Here is an 18,970-nt window from a genome sequence, read left to right as displayed (position 1 = left end):
GTTCAGAGCAATGATGAATACAGAGAGCTTCTATTAGACGTTTTCTCAAACAATACCAGTGCAGGATGCAAAGTGTACAGTACAGCATCCACGGACATTATACCACCTGATATGCAGCTAGATAACCGAGTGGTCCTTGTACTAAAAAGCACCAAATAACACTGAATGGGCTCAAACAACATCTGAGACGGGCCGCACAGATTAAAAATAAGGTCCTGTAAATATCTGCACTGATGTCAAGTTAATTATTTTCATATAAAAGTATATATGAAGTGGTACGTTTAAACTTAAGTGTAAACTATAAATCACCAGTTTGATTGAAATGATGGACCGCTGTGTATCATCACAAAAATGTCACTTTTGTATTTTCTTTTCTTTTTTAAATATTGTGATTGTAATGTTTCAGGAATAGGAAGTGATGCTTATTGTAAAATTGTTTATTTTTTTTCAGAAAACATTTCATCATCATTATACAAGTAGTTTTGTTATGTTTAAAATAGACACAATGACACAAAAGGAAATAAATAAAGCAAAGTGTAAACTCTATTTACATTGATACAATATGTGGTGTGTGTGTGTGTGTGTGTGTGTGTGTGAGACCATAAAGCTGGCTCTCTCTCATGTCTCCAGCTCCAGTCCTTTCCAGGACTTAGCTGCATTCCTTTTATACTGCTCCAACTCCTGAAAAACACAAAGAGAGATGAAAAAACATGACATCTTTGAAGTAGAGTGCACACGCTATAATGCAGAAATGCCTGCAAACTCATAATAGTAAACAAGGTTTTGTTCTCTTCCACAGACATATGAAAGTAGATATATGGCACAGATGACATTATGTTTGTAAAACCAGCAACATGTGATGCATTTAGATGAACACTGCAGTATATGTAAACAGTTCAAGAACTCCAAACATTAATTTATTTCAGGCTGTATCATGAGCAAATCAACTGGGCTATTTTGCCATTTTCTCCATGTTGGTCCACACTTTCATGTAATGGAGAACTCAGATTCAACAGAAATATTGAAAACCTCTTAGATTTAGTCATTTTATGAGATTTTGCATTAAATGCAGTAATGACTTCATGTCATATTTTAAAATGTAACAAAGGAATATGTAGTTGCTTCTGTTCTTCTGAGTTAGTTTTTGATACAGCCATACTTGTGCAATATAGAAAGGTAGATAAAGTCCTGCCAATGTGCTAATGTGCCAAGATATGCAGCAAAGGCAGGAAAAAAAAAAGCTGCTTTCTCATAAACATGGATGTAAACAACGCAGGATGCAAAGAAAAATCAGCTTTGAGAATGTTTTACTGGGGAAAGAAATGTATTCACAGCGTTTGTTAGACCTCGATGATACACACAATGCGCTGTGAATATTTCTGTTATCCAGATGGGCAGAAGAGTGTTTGAGGATGTAAATGTAATGATGACACATAAGAGGCACAAACTGGGTCTAGAAGTACACAACCTCAGGCAGGTGGGTGCCCTGACATGCAACTGGGTCTTCTAACTTTTCCTCTATACATGTTCGACCAGCATCAGGTGAGTCAGTCAGCGATAACAGCGTTGTGAGGTTACTAAAGTTCAAGTGCCAGAGTGGCACTACGACAGGTCGACAAGAACACCACTGATGTCTGAGTTTATAACCTGGATATATTACAGCCTGTTAACGAGACAGAAACACGGCTGCAGACTGCTGACAGACACAAGGTTACTCGAGAGCGTTGAACTTGATTAAGACAGTGTTCAGACAGTGTTTAACAGCAGATCTACCTGTCTCTCTGATAAAGTCTGAATTATTATTTAATTCAGCTTAATTTGGGCAGTGGAAGGCAACAGTTGATCCATTTGTGTTTTTTATGGGACCTCAATTCACCAAAATAAGGTACTCAACAGAAAATGTTATAGCACTGAAATGTCACCCTGTCTGAACTCCCATTAAATCGAATCGTCGACACTACTCCTCTTCATTTCCCTCTTAATCTGTTTATTAATCTGTTATCTTCCTCAATACTTGTTCCTCTTCACCGTGAGGTCAAAGGTCAGGGTCACAAAGCGCAGATAAGTGAACGTTCTGGTTAACACTGACTGATCATCAAACTGCAGACTCATGGGGGGTCATGACACTGATTGCAGTAGTTTATGATGTGCTTTGCTATAGCATACGTGTGTGTAGTATACGTGTGCAGCTGTAATACAACACAAGCATGTGTTTGGTCAAGATGTGCTACCTGGTCTTTCTGGGCTCTCATGGCATCAATCTGAGGCTCACTGTACTGTGGGTCTTTGGCTGGATCCTTTACTTCCCTCTGCTCACTGGTATTCTGCTGAGACAAAGTCAGTTAGATGAGCAGAGATATATTATAAATGGACAGTTGACAAAGGTCCTTATTCATGTAAACATGCATATTTATGAGAAGGAATGCTGTGAATATGATTGTCCAGTGTGAGGGTGTTTAAAGGTCTAGTGTGTAGGATCTGGCGACATCTAGTGGTGAGGTTGCAGATTGCACCCAATTGAAACTTCTCCCGTTTGGGAGAACTAAACCAAAAACACGAAAACAATAAAACACAAAAATGCGAGAAAGTTAAGGTAACGAAAACACAGCCATTCTTATTTTCAGGTGACTATCCACGTAAAACATGCTTAGTTTTCTGCCAATAGATCCCCCTAAATACCACACACTGTACCTTTAAACATCAGCTGCACTTTGTGTTACTAATTAAGACAAAGGTGAATGAACTACCTCTTGGGGGAAGACACGTTCGTAGACTTTCTTCCAGAGGTCCTTTGGGTTTTTGGCATGCAGAGATGTGATGTCCACATCAGTAGAGTGAGGGGAACCTAAAGCAATACCAGCATTATTTTCAGCAATCCACAAATATCAAGGCAGAAGGTGCAATAGCATTTTAATTACATCTATATGCACTACTGCTTTCGGCCACCGAGTGATGCTGTACTCACCTATTTGGTTGAAGGAGTCGGAGCCTGCTGCAATGAGGAGAGGCTTAGTGGAGTCAAGGGACACAGTTTTCCTGATCAAAGAATAGAAAATACAACTAAAACCAAAGCATAACATGTCAGTAACGGTTGGTGTACAATCAGTATCCTCCTCACCCTCTGTCCAGACCGAAAGCCAGGTGGGAGAAGAAGCTCTTGGTTTTTGACATTAAGTTCTCCGACTTGATACTTGTGAACTGATGATAAGATGAGACACAGGAACAGAGAAAAACGATGAAATAAAAGATAATTGGAGCAGCAACAGTTGATAGAATGGGTGACTTTAATGGTGAGATGAAGCAAAAAAAGATTACAAAGTGCAAATTGCAGTATGTTTTCATCAAAAGTTATGTTAAATGTAAATATGTTACATGTACGATCAAAGCACACTTACAATAAGAGAAGCCGCGTAGTAGTGGGCAACAAAACGCAGTGTTTTACAAACCACTTTCCTCTTGTCCGAGTCAAATTCCTGCAACACATATGGAAAAATAAAGCTCTCCGTCTATAATATGTTACATAAATCATACCAGGATCATAGAAGTTACAACAATGTAGCTGTGACTATAACACATCAGACCTCTTAACAACTTCTCTGCCTAAAAAACGTTTAAGTTCTACCAATAACAAGTCAACAAATATCATAAAATGTATGTCATTCAGCCACCAGGAGGCCACCTCAATAAATAACACTTAAATTGAAGTATGAGATTTACCTGAAAGATGTCATATTTGCTGCCAATAATCAGCAGAGGGACAGGAAAGGGACTGATCAGCTCTCTGTCCTGTTGACAAAGTCACAGTTAACACAGGACACATGTACCATCTTATGTCTGCACTGTATAAAAAGAATGAATCGACTGAGTGTAATGAGCTGAGGTCTTACAGGATAGTCTTTAGGTAACACACGTGCTGCTGAATAAGCAGGCGCCTGGTGTTTGGCTTTCTGTGCTTGTTGTGTCTGGGAAGAGACTTTCTCCAACTGATGTTGTGCTGCCTGCAGCAGCCTTTCCATGGTTCCCCACAGGGCGTTGGGTTTAGACAGGTCCAGAATGAGGATGACAGAGAGAGACCTGGGAAAAGACAGGAAGGACCATGTGATCTGGCAGGATATATATATATAAAAAAAAGGAGACAACAAGACCTCGGGAATAGTGACCTACCTGATGCCGACGGCAGTGATGGGGATCTGGACCAGGTCTGACAAAGAGGTCCCTCCTCCCAGTTCCCATAGGTGGGCTATGTCTTTGGGCTGAAAGATGAAACCAAGTTCAAGTTACACAGTATGTGCAATTGTACACACATTCGCATTTACTGCAAAAATAAGGTATTTACTGGAGTAATAGAAAACCAGTAGGTTTGGTCACAAATGATCAGGACTATCAGTTTTTATCCCATTTTCCCCCCAAAGTGTCCAATACTAACAGGGCTTCCTTACTATGTTGTGTCCTCGAGCCCGTCTGCCAAAAGTGTACTCCAGTGCCAGAGTTGGTTTGGATGGTTCATCCCTGGTGGATTAAAAAAACAGTATTATTGTTGTCAAACAACAAAGCAAAAGCTTGAAGATCAATTTACTCACTTTCAGTGCTTGAAACCTAATCTTGCTGTGTTTTGTTTATCAAATGTAGCTGGCACAGGTGTCATTGTTGTGCCATGTGATCGGCTCTGTTAAAGAAGACCGTGAGATGAAGCTAAAAGCTTTTATATGATCAAAGCATTATTGTTCATAACTGGCATGTGTCTTAAACATTAGTCTGCATACAGAATACAAAGAGGATTATTGTGAGGCTAGAGATGCTAATTTTAAGATAGACGACACACACACTCACCTGTCGAGGCATCTGAGGAGAATGGACGTTTTACCCTGAAACAAAAAGAAAAGGTGGGCGTAGCGTTACTAGCTAACGTACAGCGTACAAGACAAGGGTGCTTCCATTAGAAGTAAATAAATGATATAAATCGGGTCTATGTTGTAAACATACCCCAGACTTGCTCCCCATGAGAAACACGGTCCTCTCGCTGACCGTCTCTCCTCCGTCCTCTTCCCCACCTTCCGCCTCTCGGCTGTGGACCTCCGCCGCAGCCTGCTCCCATAGTGTGTCTGAGCTGACAAACACAACACAAAAAGCGACACAAAGCATGTTATTATCTCTATGATAATGTTACAAATGAGAAAACTGGCGTACAAACGGATCCTCACCTTATTTTTGGCATCACATTTGACTTGTAAACAAGTTTGACAACTTGACAAGCTAACAAACAGCTAGCTTAGATGCCACCGAGGGAAACCCGACCAAACGTTGCCAGAGTAACGGCGCAGTTTGATGACGTAATAATGGTTACTCCTTAATGAGCGTCGCGGGAAAAGTAGTTATATTCTTTAGAAAGGCAAAGATCGGAAGAAAGTAAGGCTTTTATGCTGCATAGATTTGTATAGCTATAATTAAATAAGTTAAGCTATTATAGTTCACGTTTATCAACATCATGCATATAACATAATATTTTTTTGGTTGTTTTTCATGCTCGCAAATTCTGTTATAAAATACCAACTGTATAACGTATAACGCCATGCATTTCCTGAGGGGTTGTTGAGGTCTTCGCCCTGAGCGATCATTTCTAGCGAGTTGAACAATAAGTTAAACCGGAGATAGTCTGGGAACACTCCCCTTTAATCAGAACACAATAAAACATTTCAGTAGCAGAAAAGTAACATTTCCCCACTAGTTCAGTTGAATCACAAGCTCAAAACAGGCCGAAAACTCCCAAATTAAATGAAAACACATTTCAATTACATTTGACAAAATGCTGTACATGAAATTACAACATCCAGTTTATAGCAGAGACCTCTTTAAACAGAACAGCAGAGATCTTCAGTGAATCAAAACAAGGTATTTCTTCATGCAGCGATGATTTTTTTAAATGTTCTTTGTTCATGAGATCCTGAACAAGTTGAAATGTTGTTTTGGGTTGAATCCTTTAAAATGCAGACGGATGGTATGAGATGATAGCGAGTCTCTTTTTTGATGAAAAAGATGCGATGAGATGTTCTGTCATGACTTTCTCCTGGGCTGGTCACAATAGGGTACATTTTCTAGTAGAAGACTCTCTCTAGGTCGAAGCACTGAGACGGAGAAAGAGAGAAAATAAATAGCAGACATAACATTAGGACATATCATTAGAATGTGATAATTTAGAGAGAATCAAGATTCCTGTTGCATATTCTTTGCATACACATTTGACTTTCTAGCGCGGTACTAATGTTATTTAAAAAAACACAACAACATACAGAGTGTCTTATCTCCAACATGTTCCATTTGTAGCACACCCTCTCGAAGAACAGCTTCCACATCTGAGCCCATTTTGATCATCTGTAATAGCAGAAGGGTAAAGAGTGTGGGGAGATTATGAGACAGTGGGCCCCTCTTCATATATAGCGGCCCCTCTTTTGTTTTGCATCTTTTGCAGGTTAAACATAAATATAAAGTACTGCTGAGCTTGAAAACTGCACATGAACATGCCAGAGATGCTTTTGAAATCCTTTGCAGTGCTGCCACAGCAGATATACACTGACACTCTTCACCACAAATATTATACAAAATACTATAGGAATTCATAGTTATTGTAATTATCTTGCATGCAACAAAACAGAGTCTTATCATTCCAAAGATAGTGCAACTGTTTTGTTGAATCTGTTTGTTTTACTGTATGCTTACCACAGCCCTGACTGTATAGCTGAATTATTCAATAAAAATATAATTAAAACACATTAAATTGGACTGATTATCTGCAGATACTCAATATGAAATGTTTTAGATCAGGATTAGGAGTGAATCGTCTACTGTCCATGACTCCAGCCAATAGATGGCATTACAGTGGAATATGCACATATTTACTTCAATTCATAACTGAAAGCCTGATTAAATTACAATATACATAAACACACCATGTCATTTTCTGATGCACTGTCACTGTACCTTCACAATGTTTTCTTCTGACGTTTCATCTTTGTTTTTCCGGAACTCATCATTGATCTTTAATCTTGCAGCTTTGTGGAGAAAAAAAAATAGAAATGCATTTGATACTGGAGAGCATGCACCAAAGTTATCTACTGTTTGTAAAGGATTTGGTAAACATCACCCAACACACGACGTTCTTCTGCGGGGAATCAAACCAACACACTACATAACTCACCTGACAGCGCTTTGGCATCGTCTTTGAATACAGTTCTCCTTGTTCTGTGCAGCGCTTTAAACGCGTTTAAGACCTGCAATCATACAGACATTCAGCTTTTAGCAACATCAGGACCTTGACAGTTGTTCTTGAACACACGTAGTTGTGGATATTAATTAACAGTTCCCTGCAGTTTTAGCGATCGGCCCCCTAAAACATGCAATCACGTATTCTTATAATCAAACCAGCAAAAGAAACGAAGAGGAAACATTGTTTTACTGATGTTATTTTTCATAAAGCATGATCATATCCCGTCCTCACCTTCAAACGAGTCCCCATCTTGACTTATTTAGCTCACTTCCGGGTTGGAACTAACATCGTCCAATCAGCACAGAGTTATGAAATGACGCGTTTTTTGTAGCCAATGAGCGTTCGCTGTAGTATCACGAAGCCAACAGCGGCGCTGACAGGCGGCTCATCTGCAAAACATGGCTGATGAAATGGCAAAGGCGCAGGCTGCCCAGCCGGGCGGAGACACAATATTTGGAAAGATTATACGCAAAGAGATCCCCGTAGAACTGCTCTATGAAGATGACAAGGTATGCACCAAACATGTCCGCTCATAAACACACTTTTTCGCCGCAATAAGTCGCACTGCTCCTTGCAGGTACACGTTCAGCTAACGTTAGCTCTGCGCTAGCTTTGCAGAAACTGCTACTTTACTGTAATTTGGACACGTGTATTATATGTAAGGTAGTTTATCACAGAATAAAACCAAACCAAAACCGGTTGTGTAAACACAGTTTACTCTCAGACTACACTGGCTAAACGAATCCTATCCATGGTTTAGTTTTGGTTCAGCATTTTACAAGTGAAGTATTGCTCATGTTGCGTTTGCTGCCACTTGGCATCTGCAGATAGTTTGCTTTCCACCAAAGGTTGACACGGTCCACTCTGCCTGCTGCTCCAGCAGGTCCTTTAAATGATATAGACCCTACAGACTGTGAGCGTGCATGTGTTATTGTTACTGTGGTCTGGATAATGAAATCAGAACTTGTGAGTAAAACCCTGAAAATGTGAAGCTGCTTGTGTTTGAGTTACCAAAGGCTGCAGAAGGCAACACCGAGAATTCACACAGTGGAAAAACAAGGTTTCACTGCTTGTGTTGTGCTATGTGTTGTGTCTATTGGTTTATAATGGATTTAACCACACATTTGAGTCTAAATGGGTGAAACGATGCGTTACACAATGTGGCATCTTTGAGCCCTCAAATGCAACATAAAGATACACAAATACTGTGTGTGATGTCCATAATGGCAAGTAGCAGCTTTAAAAAACAATGTAATATTGAGACACATCATTTAGATTTTATTTGGGAGATATGTGATTACCAGGAATTCATGAGGTCTTCAGCTGGAACATACATTGATACCATTTTTAATTTCTTTGCAACCACATTGTACCACGTGTCTTTCTCACTTTTACCCATCATGCTGTCATAGTCTTGGTGTCGAGCTACAGAAATTGTTGTTGTCTTTTATTTATTCTTATTATATATCGTTTTAAGGGCCGAGAGAGCTGGGAAAGATGCATTTCATTGCATTTAAATGAACAATTGCACTTTGACCATAAACTAGATCTTAAAGTATACTTTAAATGAGGTGGACAACATATCAGCAAGATCTTTGAAAAGAATACAGTCCAATAAAACATCGTAACAAAATGCAACAGCAAAACATATTCAGCCACCACACAAACAACTAAAGAGGAAGTCACAATACAATTTGGCATAGCATTTATTGCACTATATACTTCTTAATTTGTTTTATTTATATTTCAGTGTGTGGCCTTCCCCGATATTACTCCTCAAGCTCCCACTCACATCCTCGTCGTCCCAAAAAAGCCAATTGTTCAACTGTCAAAAGCGGAGGATAGTGACGCTGAGGTAAGTGTGATTGTATGACCTCGTTTTCATAAAATAATTTCTCCCCACTTCCAGTGATTTGTCCAACAACAGTGACCACTAGATGGAACCCTTTACACAATGCAACGCTGTCTGTGAACACTACATTGTTAATCAGGGGTTGTCTGCTCATTCTTATAAACACAGGTATGTATTCAACCTTCAGTGTCACTCATTCATTCTACATCTGTCTCTTAGCTGTTGGGCCACATGATGCTAGTTGCAAAGAAGTGTGCTGAAGATGCGGGACTGTCCAAAGGCTACAGGATTGTCGTCAACGATGGGCCGGACGGAGGCCAGTCTGTCTACCACATCCACATCCACGTCCTGGGTGGACGCGTGATGAAGTGGCCCCCCGGTTAACCTCCTGTCTCCACCCATCCTGTCGTCAGTGTTCACGTCTGATAATGTGTACTGTTTAACTTCCACTAAACCAGTTTGTCATGGGAAATAAGAGTCAAGCAAAACCTGAAAATTCAGCAATGATAATAAAATGCACCTCACAACAACAGAGAGTCTTGTTTGTCTTTATCTAAAATTCCTCAAACTAGGCTTTTTTTTTTAAGATATGAAGAAAACTTCAAATGTGTGGCATATTTTTATTATGTTTATATTGGATTTCAAGCACCGCTACTCACGTTCCCGCTGTGTCTTTTGCAAGCGTATCAGTGAAAGACAGAATTGGCCTGCTGCTACTGTTGCGATGAGAAATCGAATCACTGCGGTTGAAGACAGAAATCGTGGGTCTGTGAACAGTATGTTGTGCGCAGTGAAAGAACTGCTGCTGTAGGTCTCACATTATAGTTTTCCATTAGTGAGATACACTTTGTCATCCGTTACCACGTGCTACCCAAGGTGCCATGCAGTCACTCGCCTTAGTAAATAAAGATTGATCCTTTGTATTAAGCACAGCACTTAGCTGACTCTATAGTTTCAATATGCTCATTGGAGCTTAAATATGTAATACCACATCAATAGTCTCCGTGTCCAGTCTATGGTTGTCATTTGTGTGAAAAGACTCAGAAACACTTAATCATGCAAATGTTTAACAGAGTTCAGGCGTCACAAAAGGGTAGCCGAGTCATTTGCATTTTCAGTTGAGACCTGATTAATAGCACAGAGATTAGACAGCTCTTTTATTCAGTAAGAATTATTCAAATTCAATCTGAATGAACTCTTTGCCTTTTCTTTGATTTAAAAAGTCCCTGTTGGGAGTTGTTATTGTGGGAGAAAAAATGCAATCCAGTTTTTGAATCAATAGATATCGGTTCCTTGTCTGTCAGTGGTGTTGACATCGGCTGCTTGTGTATAAAGACAAAGTTTAATTTTTAAACAGAATACCGGAGGAATTATAATATAAAAACAGTGTTAACGCCCAGTCAAATAAAAATAGAGAAACAAGTGAATGGCTTTGTTTTATTAACAGTAAGAAACAATGTAGATAGTTGAACAAATATAAAATGCATGAAACATCCACAAAATATAAAACAAAAAATAAATAAAATTGTTTTTTCTTTACAAAAATGACAAAGAACACTGATCAGATGACACATGTAACTTAAAAATAAACATGTACCTAGCATTCACAGTCCCCTCATTTCATTTCTTTTGATAAAACAGGGGGAGGAAAAGCAAAAAAAGGACGATTAGAGGCTTCGTTTGTACAGACAGAATAGTTCCAGAGAGGCAAGGCCATCATTGCTGATATGCTCTGTCAAACCATTTGACATTTGATGCAGCCTTTCACTGCTTCTTCACTACGTCTGAATGAAAAACACCACAATCTGATGTGCAAAATAAGAGAAATCTTTTAAGACAACTATGTCTTTTTCTTTTCTTTCAATCGATGCCCGTCCATAGACAAAATGGGCACTTTGAGGCAATTGAAAAACATTGTACAGTACAGTATAGAGAGAAGGAAATGAACATGTATTCTGGTACCTAAATTCACTAGCATCTAAGTACTAATATACTGCCTTTAAAGTCGTCTTACTCTAGAACACAGACTATAAGCTGAAGAGAGGTTCAGAAAGTGGTGAGTCCCCGTGAAGTAAATGAGAAATAGGTTAACTATCCGGTCTCTGCAGTACTACAGCATCAGTACGCTGGAACGTCTCTCCTTGGGGGAAATAGAAGAATGCACCTAGATACACTGATATGAAGTCGCATATTTTCAAAGATGTGTACATGTCTACTTACTGACGCTCCTCAAAGACGTATTTTGAACCACAACAAAGCCTCCTTGTAGGTGGCCCGCGCTCCTTTCAACGAGACGTTAATTAAAACCAATTCCAGCAGCTTTTGCATGTTCAGGTTTTGTGTGTACTTAAACTGGTGACCAAGAAATGAAATGTAGTGTGAGGCGATTCAAAGCATCAACAAGTAAGTCTACAATATCTACAATACCAGTATCTAAATATTAAAAAATATTTAGTTCAAAGATTTTCTTCGCTCATTGTTTAAAAAAAAAAAAAAGTCACATCGGCCGTGACTGGAAACAGGATAAAAAAAGCCAATTGGAAATCATAGGACACTTGAGTGGATGCACTGTAGCAGATAGCTCAGGGCACATGTCACATGGATCAAAAACAATATGGCAGCAATGATTAAGCTAGCGTTTCATTATAATGAATGAAAAATGGTCTTGACATTCGGAGAAGACGGGCGGGCTGCAGAGGGTGAGGCATCGAAGATGAACTGCCACATTTTGAAATAAAGATTCCCAGGCTTTTGCACAACAGATGAATTTTCAAAATGGCTCAACTGTTTAACAATGGCAATACCAACAAACTTGTTAACTTTGGTAAGTGAATATTTTGTCTCAACATTGGTTTCCCAAAGGCTGTTAACTATTGTTTAAAACTAGCATTCAGTATTAGTAAGATCAACACAGACACCAACTTGCAGGAAGAAAGCTCTCAGCTCCGTCCTGGACATGCTACTGGAGTGAAACACTTTTCCAAACTACTGGGGAGAGACAGGAAGGGAGGCAGAGAGTAAAACATAATGGGTAACAGAGAAATAGGCGAGCACAGAGATGGGGAGGCACTACAAATCCTTTTCAACAGAGTCAGTTTCAGAGAAGCATCAATGGACGGTTAGAGTTATGAAAAACAGCTGAAATTCTGCTTGATTTATGAGCCGTTTTAGGCATTAATCATGTATGTATGACTGCGTGGTTTGTCAGAGTGGTTACTTAAGGCTGCTGAAATACTCTTTGTACTCAACAAGAGCTAATAAATCACTGCAGTGTCCTGTGTTTCATCATAGTGTAAATAGAACATATTTTCCAAGTGTTATTTTACAATGCATTCTGTTTGTCTGAAAGTACGGTATTAAAGTCTTAAAAGCTGTTCTGTATATTATTTGAGGGGACGAGGTCTGCTACTATCGAGGATGTGTTTTAAGGCATGTCCTTAGTGTAGGTTAGGGTCCAGACACATGGAGAAGGCAAGAGGAGGAGACTAGAGAAGAGTGGAGACTGTACAACCACAGAGATCTGTCCACCGAGAGAGCAGCCCGGACGCCTTCTGTCCATCAGGAAGTCAGGTTTAAGTTGAAAAACTCATAACATGACTCTATCCAAATCATTCAAGGGTGAATTTACGTTGAGGGTATATCCATGATGCATCAGTTGGGGGTTTGGGTCAGTTGAAGCACTTCATAACCGACCAGATCTGGTAACACTTCAGCTAAATTGTGTTTATATTATACCCATAATCCTAGACTGGTGTGGTCAGCAGACGCTTCGTTGTTGCGAACACTGATCACCAGCCACCTGCACTCCAATCCAGACTCCTGTTCATTCACTTAACATTGAGTTCAGGGAAACTTTCTGTTCACTTCTGCGCGATGGCCTCCTCTCCGCTCGGCCATATGCGGTTGAAGGGCAGTCCTCCGACTCCTGTTAACCCCAGACTCACGCCGGGGTCTCGTGCAGTCTCTTCTGTGCTGGCAGAGGAAGCTTGAACCCTGGCGGAGGCTGCTGATCCTGCAGGTCCGGGAAGGATCGCCGGCAGGGATTCTTTGGCTAAGGGAGCAGACATTGGGCTGGTGGCAGAAGTGGAGGTTGTTTTGGCGGTTTGGGGCTTTGTAGGGGTGGTGGGGCTGGTCAGGCCGAGGCTGGCCAGGGCGTCCAGAGTCCCATCTGGGTCCACCATTACATTGATCACTGGGACAGAAACAGGGAGAGTCAATGTGTGGACGGCGATGTCTAAAACTCAATGTATACATACAATCACAGCTAAAATAAACTTGGGATGCGGATCTTTGTTTGTGTTAAAAGCCCTGAAATCCTATTTTATGAAGTGGTTTCTTAATGATTTTTTGAGTGTTAACTCATGATAAGAAATAACTTATTATGTTTTATTTGAACTTGATTATTTGCACATGTAGTCATGAATATTTAACATTATAGAGAAATACTTGTACAGAGACCTTCTCTACTTTCGCTGCTTTCTCTCATTAATATTCATGGCCTCCTCTATCATGGAATGCAAATAAACAAATAAAATGATGCTGCAGCAAAAATACCCCAAAAGTGTGTTTCTAGTTCAGTACTAGTGTGATTATACTTGGGTTTACCTTGAAGCTGCTTCTCAACCCGCTTCAGTTCGAGCAGAATCGAGGAGAACTCCTGCAGAGAGGAGGAAACAACAACAACAAAAGTATTAGCTCCCAATAACACTGCACTCTTCTTGTCATCAAATGTTACTCAGACGGACCGGCTTCTGTACCTTGTTGGAGGTTTTCAGGAGTGGTATGTCAGTCTCCGATCGCAGTTTATTCTCAATTTCATCCCAGTTCCTGTCTTTATCTTTAAACAATATCCTGGAGAAAAACAACACCAGGACACATGTCACAGAGTGGCTATTCAAAGCAACACCGAGGAATCGATACATCTTAAATAGATACACTGTTATATACAGACAGTTATAATATTGCAAAGTATAATTACCTGATTTTTCCTGCTGTTTTGTCGATAGAGTGTCTGATCTTGGTGGACAGCTGAGAAACTGAATTGAGCAGCAGGCTGTCCAACACTGCCTGAAAACACAGAGCGAAAGAAAAGAAGTTTGACAACCTGAAGGTAATTGCTGAAGTGTTCTTGTGAAAGCCTCCATGTTGGTATATTTGTGATGTCATGCTCTGTGCGATGCTCACCTCCTCTCGGTTCCAGGTGCGTCTCCTCAGAGCTCGGGGCTCCAGACTGTCGGGGGCACGGGGGCGGAGCTCCACTGGCTTGCCGTTGATCTCTGGCGCCTTATTGGTCGAAATCACAGGTGGGATCTTCCTGAAGTTCAGACTCTCATCAAACACCCGATCCACCAACTGAGCAAAGACAGGGAGAGATGTAAAAGGGAGACAGACATAAAAATCTAAAACTTGAAGAGATTTCTCACAATGTTATTCAAGCTTTGTTTAATGGAGTTAATATTTGAGAGAAATGAAAGAATTAGGAACTCTGTCAAAGAGAGATAAGCAGCTCTAAAGCTTTAATTGTCCAGTTAAAAAGTCAGATTCAACCCTTTAGTGCTAAAATAAGTAAATCCTATCATGGCAAAAGTAATACAGGAATGAAAGTGGAGCAGATGGGATATTAATAAATGAATACCTCACGGCAGATGAAAGTTGTGAAGCAAAAAAAGAGTTTTCATACAAGCAACACAGGAGGGATGGCAAAGGCACAATGGAAGCACACGCAGTAAGGCAACGCTAGAAGAAGAAAAACGGGCACCTTTCTCATGCTCTCCTCTATGTCCGGCTGCGTGGGACGTGCAGGGCCTACCTCTTCCCGGGTGTCGATGGCCGATCCCGGGGTGGTGGCGGCGGTGCTGACGGTGGTGCTGGGTGCCGTGCCAGATGAGCTGACTGAGTCGATCTCACCAGCCACATCGTGGATCTCACGGGCCAAGATGGCTAAGTCCTTAGCCAGGTCCTGGCTGATCCTGCGCACACAGGGGAATAACCTGTTAACCATCAGACAGATGGAGGAGTTCTTTAGAAAGCTAGAAGTAGAAGCAACCTAGAAGTTAAGCCATTAAGGGCAGCTCTTATCAAACATTACAATACAATATTAAAACATATCAAAGATTCATGCAAGACTTAATCATTTGAATCAGTTAATAGATCAGTCTTATGCATATCAGTGCAGATCAATACCTGGCTATCTCCTCGCTGTGTGCTGTCCAGTCCTTGATGTACTCCTCTTGCTCTCTCATGCGGTGTTTGATCACCCCTCCACCCGGAGCCGTCACCACGGCGGAGCCTGGGCTGCCGGCGGTGCCGAGTCTTGAGCTGCGGTGCGGGGCGAGGTGATGAGGACGCATGTGGGAGCGTCCTCCGTGCTTCGGAGAATTCCGGCTGGAGCCAAACTCTTCCTCTGAGGTGGAGCCGTACTCCGGCGGCAGACGTCTCCACCTGCTGCTACTGGACACTGTGAAGGTAATGGAAGGGCAAAACGTTTAGTCAGCATTACGGTATATTTATTCCATTACAACATTTGTTATTCATGAAGTTAATAAATTAGCTTTTGAACACGAGAGACTTTGTTACTGAGGCAGCGCCCAGATGATTCTGCTTTGATCGGCAAAATTCAAATAATGTGCAAGCACTACATCATGGAGGGTCTTTTTGACTATGGACTTAAATAAATGTAGATATACCTTATTTTACAAAGATACAAAACAAGATGTTTCTGCAATATACTGCACATCCAAATTAAATATGAGGGGCTGTAAAGAATAAAGATTGGTGAAGCAAAGCATTTGATTTTCTTTCTGTATCTCAGTTTGTTAAGTTGTTGTTATGTTCGATAGTTATGTTTTAGCGATGATAAAACCACACCGACAACAACAGCAACAGCAGCAAAAATAAACTCTATAAGAGTTTATCTAAAAGCTCCAGGCAGCCAACAAAAAGCAAGGTACATCAAATCTTGATAGCGCCATATGTTAAGCTGCTTCAAAACGGTCACACACCAGCTGCATTAATGTAGCTGCACCATGATGAGACAACACCATGGTCTGTCTGTCTCAGGGTGAAATGGGACAAAGTGGAGGTGTCCTGAATACAAATCTCCACAAGGTGGAGCACTATTCCAAAACCATTTGCTCATGGGTTTTGAAGTTTGAGCTCCAAGAACAGAACATATGGGTCTTCATCACAGCAACACTTGATGAATATCAGGGGGGGGAGATGCAGAGTTAACATGGCAACATATGCTAGAGCTGGGTCACTCCAACTTTACTCACTGAAATGTATTGTTGTGCTGTCGTAACACCACAAACTACACTTTCAAATTTACGTCTGGCAAAGAATTCCAAACACATTAAGAATTTCATTGCAAATCTCAAATCTGCTGTGACCCAGGTCTGACACCAGACACACACACACACGCACCTCACACACACACACACACACACACACACACACACACACACACACACACACACACACACACACACACACACACACACACACACACACACACACACACTAATCAAGGCTCTACAGTTCTGGTACAGTACCCATCAGCTCCTCCTCAGCATCCCCGCCCTCAGGTTCGGGCTGAGAGCTCTCTGGACGATGACAACCAACGCACAAGTTTGTCACAACACAGTGAAAATGTTCACAGACAAAATGTTTACACATAATGAGGTATACAATGGTGTGTAGACTGTGTGGACTTGATTCTTACGCCACATTATTTTTTACAAAGAACCATGCTTTTAGAAATAACTAATTTAGAACAGAAATAATCGAATAAGACATTTCTTTGCTTTTTCCCACAATTTATGAGAAAACCAGAATAAATCGGAAATGAGTTATCCAGGTGATGTGCTCACCTGTGGGAGAGCAGTATCCAGACGTAGTGGTCTTAGTCTTGGTCTCATTCAGTTTCGACACGCTGTTTGCCCTCATTCTGGGTGTCAGCCTGCTCTCTGTTGGTGTCGATGAGCGCAGGCCCAGACGCAGAGCAGTCTCGGCTGACAGACGGGGTGAAGAGGTGGAGCTCCGTGTCATAGTGCACTCTGAGTCACTGCGGGCTGAGATGGAGCCCAGGCGAGTCCTACGCGGCTGAGCCAGCATGTCCAGTCGTGACAATCCCTTTCGACCGGATGGCGGCTTGGAGGTGGAGCTGGTGGTGGACACCTCAGAAGCCACAGACACCCGGTCTGCATCAGCTAGATCCGTGTCAGAAGTATCGCCCAGCCGGGCGCGGCGGAGAAGGGAGGCTCTTGTGGGCCGCGGCTGAGGCAGTGAGGCCTGCTTGCTGATGGAGGAGGTTGTGGCTGCCTGGAGAGAGCTCCTGGTTTTGGAGGATCCGCTGGTAGAAGTTTTAGACCTGCTGTCCAGTTTGGAATGCAGAAAATCATCTGAGCCACGTCCGTGTGCCGAGCGCCCCGCGGGTCCAGAGTAGGTCTCCTGGTCTGAGGAGAGGATGTCGGAGATGGGGAAGGAAGAAGTCTGGTCATCATCAGTGAGATCCTGAGAAGGCTGGCGCGCTCTGGAGGAGGCAGAGGACGGCTGAACAGAGCGCCGTGCATCAGTTCGGCTAGTCCCCTCTGTAGTTCTTGTTTTAGACTTCCTATCCAAGCGATCACGGGCACTTGCGTTAGTGACGCTGGTCTTGGAAGCTGTGCTGATGTTGCTCTTCTCACGATGCATGCTGCTGAAGGAGCGTCGTTTATGTTCTCCCCCAGCTGATGCTTTCCTCTCTGTCTCCCCAGTCACATGACTAGCTGTGCTGGCCGTGTCAACATCCGACTCAGGAGAGATGGAGTCAGGCCGAGGGGGGACGCCAGTTTTACTACCTTTCTGGTCTAGTTTGTTTTCATCTCTTAGTTTGGCCTCCAGGAATGCCATGACAGCTTCAGTGTCCTTCAGGAGCGTAGCAGTATCCATGCTGCCCACGGAGTCACTACGTTCACGCCCACTGCTGCCTCTGTTGATGCGTGGGATGAGCTCTGTCGGGACATTAGCGCTGGGCTTCTCAATTGTGAAGCTTCCCTGACGTACAAGAGGCTTTCCCGACTTCTCTTCTCCTGATCCTCCTCCGTTCCTCTCCTCTGACCTCTTCCTCCGCTCCGTGCTGCCTGAGGACCGGAGAGGAGCCTTGGATGGAGAGGATGTGGAGCTTTGTTTCCGTTTACTGGTCATCTCACCGTCCCTCATGGGAGTTGGGGACTCCCCGTCTCCCTTGTTCTCTTTTTCCTGGGGTTCAGTGTCCTGTTTCTCTCCGATCTCTGACCTCAGTCCAAGAGCTTTGATGCTGGACTTAGCCCGGGGGTCATCCACAGGGAGCTGGGGGAGGGTCCTGCGCTTACGGTCGGTTAGACTGGAAGAGGATTCGCCTCTGCTGAGGGACGCACCCGACTCAAAGGCATCAGTTCCTACAGAACAAAGGACAAAGAGTTAACTGAGATTACATTTTTTTTTACATGAATTGTAAGCACATTCAAGGGACTTCAAGTGCTGCTGCATAATGTACATGATTGTAAAGAAAAATATTTAGTATTAAAATAAATAAGTTACTCCAGCGTATTCATTTGTTTATTCATTCATTCAGCTATTCATTCTCTGAGAGTCAAGTGACTATGTACCTCTTTCTTTGTGGAGGAAGGCGGCTGTTTCTGCTCCTGAGCCCTCTGGGTCGGTCCTGGTGTGATTGGCAGCTAGACTGGCCCACTGAGAGACCCAACTCGAGTCGCCAGCAAGAGCCTAAGGGGACACGAGTGGGGGGTGGGGTGACAAGAGAGTAGGACACAGGAGCGAGGAAGAACAGAAGAAAAGAGCAATTAGTGGCGGCATAGAATTTATAGAAGAGATCATGT

General features: G+C 42.1%; 4 protein-coding genes across 6 annotated transcripts in view; 1 reads left to right on the top strand and 3 right to left on the bottom strand.

Moving 5' to 3' along the window:
• Nucleotides 1-226: 226 nt before the first annotated feature.
• dync2li1 (dynein, cytoplasmic 2, light intermediate chain 1) lies at nt 227-5,328 on the bottom strand. 2 transcript variants are annotated; one of them, XM_076075794.1, is made up of 13 exons: nt 5,202-5,328; nt 4,984-5,107; nt 4,831-4,865; nt 4,440-4,509; nt 4,165-4,253; nt 3,888-4,074; nt 3,718-3,786; nt 3,396-3,473; nt 3,119-3,198; nt 2,966-3,036; nt 2,748-2,845; nt 2,232-2,327; nt 227-681 (listed from the first exon to the last, which is right to left on the bottom strand). In XM_076075794.1, exons 1-13 carry the CDS (start codon nt 5,213-5,215, stop codon nt 619-621), a joined length of 1,074 nt encoding a protein of 357 aa, XP_075931909.1. In that variant the 5' UTR covers nt 5,216-5,328; the 3' UTR covers nt 227-618. The 2 variants fall into 2 exon arrangements, with proteins under 2 accessions (XP_075931909.1, XP_075931910.1); XM_076075795.1 differs by having other exon boundaries at nt 2,232-2,324.
• Nucleotides 5,329-5,647: 319 nt separating this feature from the next.
• On the bottom strand, nt 5,648-7,536 carry lyrm7 (LYR motif containing 7). The gene is made up of 5 exons (XM_076075782.1): nt 7,493-7,536; nt 7,193-7,265; nt 6,976-7,046; nt 6,288-6,369; nt 5,648-6,122 (listed from the first exon to the last, which is right to left on the bottom strand). Exons 1-5 carry the CDS (start codon nt 7,508-7,510, stop codon nt 6,052-6,054), a joined length of 315 nt encoding a protein of 104 aa, XP_075931897.1. The 5' UTR covers nt 7,511-7,536; the 3' UTR covers nt 5,648-6,051.
• Nucleotides 7,537-7,621: 85 nt separating this feature from the next.
• On the top strand, nt 7,622-9,645 carry hint1 (histidine triad nucleotide binding protein 1). The gene is made up of 3 exons (XM_076075737.1): nt 7,622-7,770; nt 9,012-9,116; nt 9,333-9,645. Exons 1-3 carry the CDS (start codon nt 7,660-7,662, stop codon nt 9,495-9,497), a joined length of 381 nt encoding a protein of 126 aa, XP_075931852.1. The 5' UTR covers nt 7,622-7,659; the 3' UTR covers nt 9,498-9,645.
• Nucleotides 9,646-10,536: 891 nt separating this feature from the next.
• The window catches only part of cep170aa (centrosomal protein 170Aa), a 38,804-nt gene continuing 30,370 nt past the window's right edge, over nt 10,537-18,970 (bottom strand). Inside the window, exons 14-23 of one of the 2 annotated variants that reach the window (XM_076075735.1) lie at nt 18,740-18,857; nt 16,982-18,529; nt 16,664-16,714; nt 15,297-15,570; nt 14,872-15,103; nt 14,298-14,465; nt 14,092-14,180; nt 13,871-13,964; nt 13,719-13,770; nt 10,537-13,305 (exon numbers count right to left, since the gene is read on the bottom strand). In XM_076075735.1, coding sequence (XP_075931850.1) covers nt 12,974-13,305; nt 13,719-13,770; nt 13,871-13,964; nt 14,092-14,180; nt 14,298-14,465; nt 14,872-15,103; nt 15,297-15,570; nt 16,664-16,714; nt 16,982-18,529; nt 18,740-18,857 — 2,958 coding nt within the window. In that variant the 3' untranslated portion in view covers nt 10,537-12,973. The remainder of the gene's footprint in view (nt 13,306-13,718; nt 13,771-13,870; nt 13,965-14,091; nt 14,181-14,297; nt 14,466-14,871; nt 15,104-15,296; nt 15,571-16,663; nt 16,715-16,981; nt 18,530-18,739; nt 18,858-18,970) is intronic. The other variant, XM_076075736.1, reaches the window with a different exon arrangement.

This window comes from Anarhichas minor, unplaced genomic scaffold (genome assembly GCF_050575085.1).
Source record: "Anarhichas minor isolate MPS153535 unplaced genomic scaffold, ASM5057508v1 ptg000054l, whole genome shotgun sequence".
Lineage (NCBI taxonomy): Eukaryota > Metazoa > Chordata > Actinopteri > Perciformes > Anarhichadidae > Anarhichas > Anarhichas minor.
The sequence above is the reverse complement of the archived record's forward strand: the minus strand, read 5'-3'. Positions and strand labels throughout refer to the sequence as shown.